General features: G+C 46.2%; 1 protein-coding gene across 1 annotated transcript in view; it reads right to left on the bottom strand.

The window, feature by feature from the left end:
* STAC (SH3 and cysteine rich domain) overlaps positions 1-15,441 on the bottom strand; it is a 115,027-nt gene that overhangs the window by 61,042 nt on the left and 38,544 nt on the right. Inside the window, 1 exon segment of the mRNA XM_070359494.1 lies at positions 8,929-9,208. Coding sequence (XP_070215595.1) covers positions 8,929-9,208 — 280 coding nt within the window.

The following is a 15,441-nucleotide window of genomic DNA, read 5'->3' as shown; positions in this document are numbered from 1 at the left end:
AGATTTTTTTTTTTTACCCACCTTCTAGAGCAATGAGAATAAAAACAAAAATAAATAAATGGGATCTAATTAAACTTGAAAGCTTTTGCACAGCAAAGGAAACCATAAACAAGATGAAAAGACAACCCTTGGAATGGGAGAAAATATTTGCAAATGAAGCAACTGACAAGGGATTAATCTCCAAAATATAGAAACAACTCATGCAGCTCAGTATAAAAAAACAAACAACCCCATCAAAAACTGGGTGGGAGATCTAAACAGACATTGCTACAAAGAAGACATGCAGATGTCAAGAGGCACATGAAAAGATGCTCAATACCACTAATTATTAGAGAAATGCAAGACAAAACTGCAGTGAGGCACCACCTTACACTGGTAAAAATGGCCATCAACAAAAAACCTACAAACGATAAATGCTGGAGAGGGTGTGGAGAAAAGGGAGCCCTCCCACACTGTCGGTGGGACTGTACATTGATACAGTCACCATAGAGAACAATATGGAGGTTCCTTAAAAAACTAAAAATAGAACCCCACATGACCCAGCAATTCCACTCCTGGGCACACCTGGAGAAAACCATAATTCCAAGACACATGCAGCCTAATGTTCACTGCATCACTATTTACAATAGCCAGGACATGGAAGCAACCTAAATGTCCATCAGCAGAGGAATGGATAAAGAAGATGTAGTACAGGTACACAATGGACTATTATTCAGCCATGAAAAGGAACAAAACTGTGCCATTTGCAGAGATATGGATGGACCTAGAGACTGTCATACAGTGACATCAGAAAGAGAAAAACAAGTATCATGTATTAAGGCATATATGTGGAATCTAGAAAAGTGGTACAGACAAACCTATCTGCAGAGCAGAAACAGAGACAGAGACATAGAGAATAAACGTATGGACACCAAGGGGGAGAGGTGGGATGAACTGGGAGATTGGGGTTGACATATATACCCTACTATGTATAACATAGAAAACTAACGGGAACCTACTGTATAGCATAGGGAACTCTACTGAGTGCTCTGTGGTGACTTAAATGGGAAGAAAGTCCAAAAAAGAGGGGATATATATACACGTATCACTGATTCACTTGGCTGTACAGCAGAAACTAACACAGCATTGGAAAGCAACTAAACATCAATAAATTTTTTTAAGTGTTCAATGAAATTGGATATCATTTTATTTGGCTATGGATATAATTCACAAGGAAGGAGTCCCTGCTATGACCCTTTGTGCACAGGGTAACTTCACATTAAAATACACAACACAAAGGAGAAATGAAGAGAAAATTGTCAGATGAGAAAATAGGGCTTCTGGGCCCAGCTTCCTTTTGGGCAGAGTGGAGACCTGACATACCAGGGGAGCAGCTTTCAAACGATTAGGGAGTCTTCCATGTTCTTCTGTTTCTGTTGCTGGGTCTTTAAGGCTGATGACTTTTCTTCGCACTCATTCACTAGTCTTTTTAAAGTACTCACTACGGGCCAGGTGTGTGCTGTGCTGGCTGCTGTGGGAATAGGCACCTACATTAGACCAGATCATGCCTTAAAAAAAAATAAAAAATAGTTCTGGAAAGAAGGTATCTGGCAGTAAATAGAATGAACTGTCTTGGAAAAACCTCCTTAACTGATGGAATGGACTCATGCAATGAGTTAGTTATTCTCATAGTACATATTGACTTGCTCAAGTCTTTAATTCCAATGAGATGCAGAGTACCACAAGGAACTTCAGTGCTCTCCTGAAATGAGTCATTGCAGACAGTTCAGTGTAAAGACAGAGTGTCCTAGATGGAATAGATGTAGTGGGTGTCCAGTGAAGATGAGTCCCCAACACTAACTCCCACTGCTAAGATCTAAGGATGGCAAGAGTGGATCGTTTTCACAGAGAAAGCATTTTCCTTCTAACCAAGTATGAGAGGATTCTCCTAGTCTAAGACTGGGTCCTGAGTCCTGCTGGCTCAAAGGATGTGGCGTCCAGCCTTGGGGCTGGTAAACACACCCGTCTGCCTACTTCTCTCATGTCTCTGTGAAAAGTTGGCTTGACCATCTTTGGTTTGCATAGGTAACACCATTTCTGGGACGGAGGTGATCAAAAAGGCTAGTCATGTCCTGGAGGTAAGATTAGATTAGTAGGGGGCAGGTCAGCAAGGGAGGAGCAGTCTCAGGTGTCAAGTCCAAGGTCAAGGGCAACACTGGCACCAGGATGGAGTAACTGCGTCAAGGCCACAGGCAGAGAGAGGTGGGCAGGGAATGAGACTGCGTCACCCGTCTACTTGTATTGCCGCCTTCCTGTGGCAAATGTTTAGCCTCTCCAGCTCTCAGGCCAGGCAGTCAGGGGAGGCACACATGTGAAGCCTTGTAAACCCAGCTCTGCATGTCTGCTCCAAGTTAGAAATTCTCGACAGTGAGGATGCTGGATCCTGTTAAATAAATGTCCATCAGCTAGAAACTACACAAGTGAGATTTGATTTTTCTTGGTCATCATTAATGTCACCCTTGGTTCTCAGTTGAAAGAAAAAAAAAAAAACTTGCTTTAATATGTTCTCTGGAATGCCATTCTAGGGGGTTAACAGCTGGTGGTTTTTCCTTAGAATTTAGAATCTGAAGATGACCTGTGGCTTGAAGAAAACAAAGCTTCAGTTGATTATGTAGAGACAGGACATTAGGTTTGTAGAGTAAACAGGGCGGGACTCCCCTGGTGGTCCTTTGGGTAAGAATCCACCTGCCAATGCAGGGGACAGCGGTTCAATCCCTGGACTGGGAGAATTCCACATGCTGTGGAGCAATTAAGCCCGAGGGCTGCAACTACTGAGCCCATGCTCCAGAGCTCATGAGCCACGACTGCTGAGCCCACGAGCCCCAGAGATCGTGCTCTGCAACAAGAGAAGCCACTGCAGTGAGAAACCCATGTACTGCAACGAAGATCCAGTGCAGCCAAAAATAAAAATAAATAAACGGATAAAAACTAAAAGAAATGAAAAGGGGAAGATCAGTCAGCTGTGCTCTCTCACAGATCACAAGTCCTGTGCAGTGTTTCGGGAAGGATGACCCCCATCAGCCTCTGCTTCACCTAACTCCTCACCTCTCCTTGCCTCCTTCCCGTGCTGTCTCTCCTTACCTGTCTCCTTTGGCCTCACATCACCTCTCTAATCCCTTTTCTCCATTCATAGAAGGAGTCTCTATTTGCTTTACTTGGTTTTCGTCTTTGAAAAGAGCAGTGTGCCTTGTTGATTGTTTTTATCTCTTTCTTAAGATAAAAAGGCAGTTACACTATACATTTAATTCCAGAAGAGAAAAGTAGAGATTCTGTTTAACACAGAGCATTTTGGGGGGTGTGATTTTCAAAACAGAACCTTTCCAAACTGTCGCTGTACTTGAGGTGTACCTGGAATCCTCCTTAGGGTTAAGGAATGTTACATTCCTCAGAGATGAATTCATTTCCGTTACTTGTTTTAAGAACACACGGGCTGTTTGTCTTTTCACACTCGTCACAACGAAATGGAAAATAGAGACTCATGATCACCTATTTAAAGGTTATGAATAGCAGTGCCTTGAAAAGGCCTGGTGGAAATCTGTGTGGAAACTGAAAGTGAAGCATCAGATTCCAAAGCAAGGAAGGCAGACACGAAAACCAAGTTGGAGACCAAACTGCCTCAGAGTTCTGAGCATGAGATGATGAACAACCTGCCCCACCTCCCCCGCCCTCCATCCAAGCCCCTGTCACGGGAACAGTCAGGAACCAGGCATCACTTCCAGATGCAGAAGGGACATGGAAGGTGGTTCAGCTCCAAGAGTCAGCAGTGTCTCCCAGACAAACAAGGCTCCATGAGGCAGAGCCATCCTAAGCCTGGTGACGGGCTGCATTATTAACATTTTTCACCCTGTCCTCTGCCAGTTGTCTCTGCTGTTCCTGCTGCTAAGGGCAGAGTGTATTCTCCATTTGTAGACAAGGGTTTGACCCACATCCTTGGTGGAGTGCCTGCGGAAGTGATAGGGCACCATCTCCAACCCAAGGTCCTGGGGAGCTTTGTACAGTTCCACTTGTCCTTGCCATTAGAAGGACGTGGCTTGACAGACCATGCATCCAAGGAAAAGGTGAGAGATAAGGAAGAGACAGAAGACGCACTAACTGAGCTGAGTCTGTATCAGCCGAACCCCAGCAGATCTGAAGATGCTAAGTAATAGTATAAGGAAGCTGGAATCTTAAAGTGGTTGTGACAGTTTTTCCGGAAATCCTTGACTGAGGCAAAGCACTGTTGCTAAGTGTGGCTTGTTGGAAGGAAGAATGTGAATAATAAAAGTACTCGAAAATGAGAGTGTGGTTATGTAAGGGTTTTCTGAGGATGAGGACAGGCCTGTGTGCATGGTTGCAAGAGGGGCTGACGTTGCTCCCCATTTTGAATCACCCCTCCCCCTTAACTGGGTCTTGGCGAAGGGCACCACTCAACCCTGGTCCCAGCCATATGGGAAACCACTGATATGTCCATGGCCAGTGATGACACACTGAACTCTCTGGGAAGCAGCACACGTTCCAAATCTCATTTCAAAGACTATCAGACAGTTAAGTCGGGGGCCTACTTCCAGATGACCTACACCCGGGAGAAGTTAAAACCACTGGCTACTCAGAAGGTAGACCAGTTACCAGTTCCATCAGTTACATGGCTATCTTCTCCCGGAAAGTTACTTGCCTTTTACCTTTACCCCTTGTCCCCAACTCTTCCCTCTAAAGCCATAGAGAGTGAGTCTCTTGACTTTTCCAATACAGGATTTTAAAACACCGTTGCACATGCAAAGTCTTTTCCACATCAAACTCCCAGAGTTTCCTCACAATCTTATCCTGGCATGCACTCAACATTCTGATCCCTCTTTTCTAGATGCCTGCTCACTTGTTCACACCCCTCACAAAATAGGAAATGCAGAACCATAGACAATCTTTACGGTGCACAAAAAACATGGCTGTGCTAAGTTGCTTCAGTGGTGACCGACTCTTTGTAACCCCATGGACTATAGCCCGCCAGGCTCCTCTGTCCACGGGATTCTCCAGACAGGAATACTGGAGTGTGTTGCCATGCCCTTCTCCAGGGGATATTCCTGACTGAGGGATTGAAACAGTGTCTCCTGGGGCTCCGGCATTGCAGGCAGATTCTTTACCACTGAGCCACCAGGGAATCTATGGTTGTGTAGATGAGGGACTAATTATTTTGTGTTACCTAGACATTATTTTTAAAATTTTTATGCCTATAAAGTGTAAAAAGTTTTTCTGATACACTAATTTGGTTTACCCTCCAAATAGCTTTCTCTTCCTTAGAAAAATGACTATTTTCTTGTTCCATAATAATGATAATGATATTAACTCCAATGGCCCTCCTTTACCGAGTGAGGTGTATTAGATGCCTGATACCTTCCTTCTGCCAGTTCATTAATCCACACAAAGTCCTGAGGGTTGTATTATCATCTCCACATAAAATGAGGACACAGGTTCAGAGAAGGTGCATCACTGGCACCAGGTTGCACAGCTACATGGGACTTAAATCCAAGCTCCTGGTCGTTCTGCCATCCTCGCACCCTCATCTCATTTTATCTAGGAAGTGTGTTTAGTCATTCAGTCGTGTCCAACTCTTTGGGACCCCATGGATCGTAGCCCGCCAGGCTCCTCTGTCCATGGGATTCTCCAGGTAAGAATATTGTCATGGGTTGCTATTCCCTTCTCCAGGGGATCTTCCTGACCCAGGGATTGAACTCGGATCTCCTGCACTGTAGGCAGATTCTTTATCATCTGAGGCACCAGGGTAGCCCTTTACCTGGGAAAGGAAAGGGCTAACTGTGTCATAAGAATGCTGCTGCTACTGCTGCTAAGTCGCTTCAGTCATGTTCGACTCTGTGCGACCCCATAGATGGCAGCCCACCAGGCTCCCCCGTCCCTGGGATTCTCCAGGCAAGAACACTGGGGTGGGTTGCCATTTCCTTCTCCAGTGCGTGAAAGTGAAAAGTGAAAGTGAAGTTGCTTCAGTCGTGTCCATGACCCCATAGACGGCAGCCCACCAGGCTCCTCCATCCATGGGATTTTCCAGGCAAGAGTACTGGAGTGGGGTGCCATCACCTTCTCCGTGTCATAGGAATAGTCAGGAGCAAAACAGGGGTCAGGGCTCTCTCCATTCTGTGTACCACATGGAAAGGTACCTCTCTGCCCACTTCAAACAAAGATGGTCTCTCATCCTGTGACATGACAAAGCCTTCAGTGGGAATATAACACTCACATGATTGGCATCAGGGCCAGGATGGAAAGGAATCAACAGAGGCCAGTCCTGCGATCTTCAACTCAGGTTTCCTTCCATTGCTGTGGTTGGCACTGCTGATGCCCTGCCCAGATACCCTTTACTGGGCATGAATAGGCAGAACAGTGGCCTCCCAAAGATGTCCATGTCCTAGTCCCCGGAGCTTGAATGGTTATGTTGTGTGGCAAGGGGAACTCAAGGGTAGAAGTGGAAGTAAGGCTGCTAATCAGGTGACTCTGAGATGGGAAGGTCATACTGGCTTATTCAGGTCGGTCCAGTGTAATCGAAAGGGTCCTCTGGAAAAGGGGGAGAGTCAGGGCCAAAGAGATGGTGGTGAGACCTGCCATGGCTTTGCTTCACTGCACTGAAGATGAAAAGGGGCCACAAGCCAAGGTGCATGTAGCCGCGAGAAGCTGGAAAAGGCAAGAACATGGATTCTTCCCTCCAGCCTCCAGAAAGGACCGCAGCTCTGTGCACACCTCGATTTCAGCCCCATGAGACTCACTGTGGACTTCTGATCTCCAGAACTAGAAGATGATAAAATTATTGTTTTCAGTTACCAAGTTTGTAGTAACTTGTTTTAGTAGCAAAAGCCCACGAATACACCAGTGGTATCCCTGCTGGCTGGTCAGAGCTCATGGCTGCCCCTTTTCTCGAGAGAACTGCCTTCAGCAGAGCATGAACCACTTTGCTCAGGGGTTTGAAATGACCTCCGTTGTGGAGGAGAGGGGAAGCCCACTGATGCCACAGGCTGGCCTCGAGGAAGGACCAGCTCCTCAAACCCATGCCCCGGAGCTCCCGCAAGATCCACCTAAGACCACGGCCTAGTGCAGTCCCTCCCTTGCCCACTGGTTTCCATTTCCCCTTCTCGTCCTCTCAATAGATTATGGGCATGTGAGTCCCTGTCTCTGCTCTGCTTCTGGGGAATCCGGCCTAAGACAACTGTCATGCTCAGAAGAGACTCTGGGCCATGGGAAGTGGGCACTTAAGGGGAAACTGGGGGCTGGGAGAGGTGGGTGTCGGCGCTGAGGAGCTGGAAGGCGAGAGGAACAACATGTCAGGGTCACTGGGACCCTGGCTCCCAGCTCGGGAATCAGGCTCTTGATCTTAGAGTGTTCTTGTCTCAAGCCTTGGCGGCCCAGCCCAGGATCACAGCATCCAGGCCATAAGTGAGCAGAAGGCATGGTGTGGGCCCAGCCCTGGGACCCCAGCTGGGGAAGGGCTGTCTCCCACACCTGCATCCCTCTCAGCCATGGTCCAGGCGCTCCGGGTTTTGCTTGGCTCCGTCTCTGCAGGACAAGTTCCCGACTCGGTCAGCTTTGCATCTTTTTGATTTTCAGCCTCATTTCCTCTCTTAATTCCAGGCTTCTGCCCTTCAACTTCTCCTAGGGTGGGTGCATCCTAACGGCCCCCCTGAGAGAAATGTGGGCATCTCCTTCCCCCTCCTCCCTTGTTGTATAGTGGACCAGTCGATCACTTAGGACGTGCGGCTGTCTTGATACAACTGGTTTCAATTCGCTCTGGGTCCCACCCTAAGTCCCTTTCCTTTTACGGTTTCCTCTATCTGTTTGGTCACTGGGTTTCTGCCTCGAGGCAGGGGGTGTCAAGTGTGGAGCCTCTGTGCGTGCAATTCTGAATGGCTGCATTTTCCTTCTGGTTGGGACATATTATACCTCACTCCCTTCTGGGCACAAGCCCTAAGACACTCAGGCCACCACCATTTCTTTGTGGTACCAGGAGTGAGTCCTTCCCAAGGTCCAGAGTTGGTAATCACCATTACCACTGAATCCTCTGTTCTGGGTCAGTGCCTCCCTGAGGTCTCCTCCCTTCCACACCTGCCTGCCCTGCTCATTCGCCTGTAAGTCACCACGCCACAGACCCCCTGCCCAGGTGACCTCAGGCAGACACGGCCACACAAGCACGAATGGACCCTGCAATGCAGCGCTCAGATCCCCTTACAGAATGGAGGCATTCGAACTCCAACTGCCCAGTATCTTGGTTGCCTCCCACAGAATCCCTCTCGGCTAACTGCCCTTGGCAGTTTTTAAGAGCGGCTTTGTCCAAGATGTGGCCCTCTACCTGTGGCCTGCCGACATCCAGTGAGAGGTGATGCAGGGTACAAAGTCCCGGACTTCTGGCCTCAAAGCGAGATGACTGAACGGGGCTGGAGAGCACCCCGGGGAGCAGTTGAAGGCTCTGTCATATCCGTACCATTACCCAGCTTCTCCTCTGCCCAGCCCTGCTTCCCTTACCTTTGACACACAGTGTTCTCTCGTGAGTGCGTGCATGCTAAGTCGCTCAGTCGTGTCCGATTCTTTGTGACTCTATGGACTGTAGCCTGCCAGGCTCCTCTGTCCAGGGGATTCTCTAGGCAAGAATACTGGAGTGGGTTGCCATTTCCTTCTCCAGGGGAGCTTCCCAACCCAGGGAGTGAACCTGCATCTCTTATGTCTCCTGCATTGGCATGTGGGTTCTCTACCACTAATACTGTCTGGGAAGCCCGGTGTTCCTCCAGGGGATCACAAACAATCCTCCCCGCTGCCAGACGGTCTAAGAGTCTGTCCACAGGGACCTGGATTCAGGTGCACCCCTCTCACCTGGCTTTCCAGAGATGCAGGGACCTGCAGGAGAGGGGCAGGGGCAGGGCTTACCCACGATCATGTGGTTGCAGACGTCACAGAAAGTGGGCTTCTTGAAGATGTGCTCCTGAAAGGCGTGGGCCTTGCCTCCGCCGCCGGGGTACAGGCCAGCCCTGGTGGGTGTGGAGGTCAGGCTTCCGGGGGCGGGGAGCGGGCTGGAGCCGGGGCTGACCTCCGCCAGCACGTCCGCCTGCAGCTTCACGTCGCTGTTGGTTCGCTGGAAGAAGTTGTCAGCGCTTTTGCTCCGTAAACTCTTGGTCTTGAAAGAAAGTGATCGTTTTAGTTTCTGGAGCTGCAATGCAATGACAGAACAGGCTTACGATCAACCATGCAGACTCCTGCTGTGAGTGTTGGGGGGGTGGGGGTGAGGCCTGCTCCGTGGGCTGCTCCGTTCCTGACACCCTCAGCCCCTGTGGAGGCGCACAGGGGTGCCTGCAGGGGTGGCTAATGTCAATGGCCCCCACCCCACCCCTCCTCCTCCTCCCTGCCTCCCTGGGCACCCACCAGTATGCTTCAAAATAGCTCATGGTTTTTGACACTGTTTGCCTTTCGAATTGGAATCACTGGAAACATTAAGTGTATGAACTCCTGGGATCACAACTGGGTCCATCATGCTGGGGTCTGTGCTGGCCTTTCTCTGCTGTGGTCCCTTGGCCACCATTTGTCTGTTCACACAGCAAAGAAGAGGAGACCATCGACCGGGAATTAAAGTGGCTAAAGCATCACAGAACGCAAACCAGAGCTTCCCAAGCCTGCTGGGCTCCAAAGCATATGGCTAAGTGTGTGTGTGTGTGTGTGTGTGTGTGTGTGTGTGTGTGTGTGTGTTTGAGGAGAACATCATGTGGAATTATCCACCTGACTTTCTCTGCTCTGCCCCCTGCCCTGCTGCCTCTTGGTTTTGATCCTGGCAAAACTAGGCCATTTCTCCTCTGCCTTTGGGACCTATGAAGAAGCACCACACGGGCTGGAGGAATCCTGGGTGGTTTGGTCCAGCCCGCTTCTCCAATCTAGTCTTCCCATGGGAGCTGAGAGGATATATGGGGAACACAGATGTGACCACGTGAGCTTGTTGTTCAAAATCCTTCACAAAGTTCCTTTTGTCCTTTATAAATTAAATTTATTTTATTCTTTTGGCCATGAGGCATGTGGGATCTTAGCTTCCTGACCAGGGATGGAACTCATGTCCCCTGCATTGAAAGTGCAGTCTTAACCACTGCACTGCCAGAGAAGCCCCTGTTCTCTATAAATTTAAAGAAAAGCTCCTTGCCACGGGCTCCAAGGACTGGTAGATTCTGGGTCCCAGTGACAGCTTAGACTGCCATCCACCTTGCTCTTGCCATCCCAGCCACAGTGACCTTTTAAAAGTCTAGGTTACTTTTTATGCTTTTTTTTTTTTTTAACCCTTCTACCTCATTTTATTTTGATTGCTTGGTTTTCTAAAATTAATTTATTTTTTAATTGAAGGATAATCGCTTTACAGAATTTTGTTGTTTTCTGTCAAACCTCAACATGAATCAGCCATAGGTATACATATATCCCCTCCCTCTTGAACCTCCCTCCCACCTCCCTCCCCATCCCACCCCTCTACGTTGATACAGAGCCCCTGTTTGAGTTTCCTGAGACATACAGCAAATTCCCGTTGGTTATCTATTTTACATATGGTAATGCAAGCTTTCATGTTACTCTCTCCATACATCTCACTCTCTCCTCCCTTCTAATTATGCTTTTAAATCATCAGCTCTTAGTGCAGAGTGTCCCCTCTGCCCAGACAAAAGAAATGAACCACTTGGCAGGCAGCTGCATGACCTGTCATAGGTCACTTCACCTGAAAAGGAGCATTTCCCTTGTAATTGAATATCCATTCCTGTTGCCTGGAATTAATGTCTAAGCCCCAAAGCTGTAGACAGAAAGTGCTGATCACACTGTTCTAATAAAGGCCTCCATTTATTAGACAGCCCTACTGGACATACAGATGACTTCACCCGGACTTGCCGAGTCTAGCCACCTCTGCATCAAGCCCCCAGCCTTCCCTGCAGGAGATCAGGAAGATGTGGTGGGTTTAGTGCTTGGGGTGGATGCCACAATTCTCTACTTTACCCTTCCCATGCTCCTTGGCAAGGTGACTTCAAGATCCTCCCATCCAAGCTGGAGCTCCTTGAATCCTGTTGGTTTGCAGGTATTTGACCAACAGCAGGTAGCAGAAGCAACTTCAAAGCCATTTCCAAGCCCAGACTTCAAGATGTCTTGCACACCTGTCTTCTCCCTCAGAAACCTGCCCAGCTGCCATATGTACTGAAGGACGATAGGAGACATACGGTCCAGAAACCACCCCCATCACTCGAGTGACATCCCAGAAGCAGAGCCACCCTGCTCCCTGCAGGGAATCAAGGATCCAGATGAGAAAAGAGGAACTGCGCAGCTCAATCCTGATCAAACTGTCGACCCACAGAGTCATCCACTGAAGAGATGGCTGGTGTTCTGAACCATAAAGTTGGGTATCTTCTGTGTGTAAACAGCAATACAGTGCTGTTCTCCCCACCTTTTAGATACGTGCTAGGAATGTGCTTTGCTGTCCATCTGAAGTTGCAGTGGCTATGTGAAGCCAGTGCTCCACTTCAGTGAGCTGTCTGGGGAGGGTGGTCTCGGGGGACACCCTGCAGGGCCCTCAAGCTCCACTGAGACCAGGAATGGAGTGTCATCAGTCAGAAAGGGTTAGCCAGAAATGCAGCAACAACCTACAGAAACTGTGGGCTGTCAAGACTCTTGTCCCTTCCCCTCCATCCTACAGCCCAGATGCAGCAGAGGGGCTAGACCTGACAGAGAAGAAGGTGCTCCCGGGTTATCTTGGGGTGTTTGTTACTGACCCATAATCTAGCGCATCCTCACTGATACAGAAGAAGGAAGTCAAGAGCCCTTGGGAGCACTGCACTTATTTTGAAGAGAAACTTCCATCTCCATCTAAGCTAACTGCAAGCGGGCTATGAACCACTCACTCTGTGAGCCTGAGCCACACAGAAGTGAGACCCTGGAACTAGTAAAGAAGCAGAACACGCGCTCTTCATGTCAAGTCCTTCTGGCTATAAACTGGACTGGTGCTGAAGGAAGGCAGACTGGAGGCAAGTGATTGAAATATATATATTATACACATACATATATTGTATATTGATATAATATAGTATGCAATTATACATATATAATATATCATATTAAATACTATATTTATGGCTAATAAGAGGTTCAAACTACTACTAGTTATTTGTAAAATAAGTTGCATGGGTGGACCTCCAGATTGTCATACTGAATGAAGTCAGTCAGACAGAAGGGGCAATATCGTATGACATCTATTATATGTGGACTCTAAAAACAAATGATACAAATGAACTTACTTACAGAACATAAACAGGTTCAGAGACATAGAGAATGAACTTACATTGCCGGGGGTAAGAATGGGGGAAAAGGACAGTTAGGGAGTTTGGGACAGTCATGTACACACTGCTATATTTAAAATGGACAATCAGCAAGGACCTACTCTATAGCACATGAAACTCTGCTCAATGTTATGTGGCAGCCGGGATGGGAGAGGAGTTTGGGGGACAATGAACACATGTATATGTATGGCTGAATTCCTTTGCTGTTTACCTGAAACTATCACAATTTTGTTAATTGACTATATTCCAATAGAAAATAAAGTTTTTAAAAAATAGGTTGCAAAGATGGACAGCACAGGGAATATAGCCAGTATTTTATAATAACTTTATATGGGTATAATGTATAAAAATATTAAATCAGTATGTTATACACTGAAAACTAATACAATATTGAAAATCAAAAGTTAAGTTACTCGGTCGTGTCTGACTCTTTGCGACCCCATGGACTGTAGACCACCAAGCTCCTCTGTCCATGGGATTCTTCAAGCAAGAATACTGGAGTGGGTTGCCATTTCCTTCTCCAGGGGATTGTCCCGACCCAGGGATCAAACGCAGGTCTCCTGCATTGCAGGTGGATTCTTTACCGTCTGAGCCAGCAGGGAAGTCTACTGTAAGTTAAATATACTTCAATTAAAAATAAAAACTTGACCCCAAGTATCTAGGTCCATGTCTGGAGACCTTTTTCATACCCTCATTCTGTTATTCTGTATTGTGTTAACTCAAGAAAAACTTGCTTGGGTCTTGAAAAAAGTGGTTAATGGATTAAGTCAATTTATAAGCCGAATCCTTTGTGTATTTTATATGCTATGTCTGATCCTTGACTTTTCATTTTCAAAGCACTGCAGAACCCCTCTAAAGCTGCACATTAGATTTATAGGAACCCAGTAAACAATTTTGGTTTAACAGCTTGCACTTTGTAAAGGCAGGCTGGAGAATCAGAAGAGCATGTAGACTCCCAACTCTGTTTAAAGCCTCACTGATGCATTCTTTGGTTTTAACAACTACTTAGCTAAAGATAAGATACGGGTTAGGGGCAGTTTCCTTAGTCAAATGAACAGAATTGCTACTTTCAGATAATTAAGAAAGAAACCCAGAGTTAGGTTAAACCAAATGAGGGGAAAAAAATTACTGATTTTAAACATTAGCTATTAGATGGTTAGAAAATTATTCGGAATTCTTCACTTCAGCAGGGCTCTGGAGTGTTTCTCTATGAAAGACCAATCCAGTGAAAACTGCATGACCTATTCTTTTTTAAAAAACTTTTATTTAAAGTAACTTCAGTAATACAAAAGTTGCAAAATGGTAGAATCCCTATATAAGTTTCACTCACTTTTCCCTAATGTTAACATCTTATATAAATATAGTAAATTAATTGTAACCAAGAAACTAACACTGGTATAACTATTATCTATAGATCCTATTTGATTTTTTCCAGTTGCCCATAATGTCTTTTTCCTGGTTCAGGATCCGATTCAGATTACATATTGCATTTAGTTACATCCCCATAGTCTCTTTTTAAAATTGAAGTATAAGTTATTTATAACGTTGTGTTTGTTTACTTATTTACTTTTAATTTTTGACTGCAGCCTGCTACGTGTGGGATCCTGTTTCTCCACCAGGGATTGAACACGCACCCCCTGCATTTGAAGGTGGAGTCGTAACCACCGAGCCACCAGGAAGTCCCTCCACAGTCAGTGTCTTCAATCTATATCAGGTCCTCACTGTCCTTGTCTTTCTTACTTTGATTTTTTGAAGACTGCTAAGCAGATGGTGATTGCAGCCATGAAATTAAAAGACGCTCACTGCTTGGAAGGAAAGTTATGAACAACCTAGACAGCATATTCAAAAGCAGAGACGTTACTTTGCCAACAAAGGTCCGTCTAGTCAAGGCTATGGTTTTTCCTGTGGTCATGTATGGATGTGAGAGTTGGACTGTGAAGAAAGCTGAGCGCAGAAGAACTGATGCTTTTGAACTGTGGTGTTGGAGAAGACTCTTGAGAGTCCCATGGACTGCAAGGAGATCCAACCAATCCACTCTAGGGGAGATCAGTCCTGGGTGTTCTTTGGAAGGACTGATGCTAAAGCTGAAACTCCAGTACTTTGGCCACTTCATGTGAAGAGTTGACTCATTGGAAAAGACTCTGATGCTGGGAGGGATTGGGGGCAGGAGGAGAAGGGGACGACAGAGGATGAGATGGCTGGATGGCATCACCGACTCGATGGACGTGAGTCTGAGTGAACTCCGGGAGTTGGTGATGGACAGGGAGGCCTGGCGTGCTGTGATTCATGGGGTCGCAAAGAGTCGGACATGACTGAGCGACTGAACTAAACTGAAGCAGTATTTTGTAGAATGTTTTTCAATTTCAGTTTGTCTGATGCCCTCTCATTATTAGATTGAGGTTTATATATATATATATATATATATGTATATATGTGTGTGGTGGTGTGTATGTATGTGTGTGTGTGTGTATGTATGTACGTATATATATATATATATATATATATATATATATATGGTAAGATTAGGGAAAAGTGATGTGTTCTTCTCAGGGCAGCATATCAGGAGGTATCTGATGTCAGTTTGTCCCGTTACTGGTGATACTAACTTTGGTCACTTGGTTTAAGTGATATTTGCCAGGCTGTTCTACTCTAAATTATTTTTTCTTTGTAGTGAATGAGTTTCACACAGGAGGACTACTTTGAGACAATGTAAACATCCTGTTTCTCATCACACATTTGTTTTCTAATCTCAGCATCCATCAATGACCTCCGCCTGTAAAACCTCGCTACTCGGTGCTTGCCTAATGGTGGTATTCTACTTCCATTATCCTTCTGTGTTAATCAGTATTCTATTGTAGAATTCTTCTTTTCATCTATTTATTCAATTGGCTATTTCCGTTAGTATGGACTCATGGATCTTTTCTTTATTCTATGAGTTACAGTTTACTACTACTGCTATTTATTTTGTTGCTCAACTTGTCCCAGGTTTGGCCACTGGAAGCTCCTTTAGGCTTGAATCTGTGTCCTTTTCCATGTGTCCTGATTATCTCTGAAGACTTCCTTACTTTCTGACACTACAGGTTCTCCAGGCTTATCT

This window comes from Bos mutus, chromosome 22 (assembly GCF_027580195.1).
Source record: "Bos mutus isolate GX-2022 chromosome 22, NWIPB_WYAK_1.1, whole genome shotgun sequence".
Taxonomy (NCBI): Eukaryota; Metazoa; Chordata; class Mammalia; order Artiodactyla; family Bovidae; genus Bos; species Bos mutus.
This window is presented reverse-complemented; position numbering and strand designations above follow the sequence as displayed.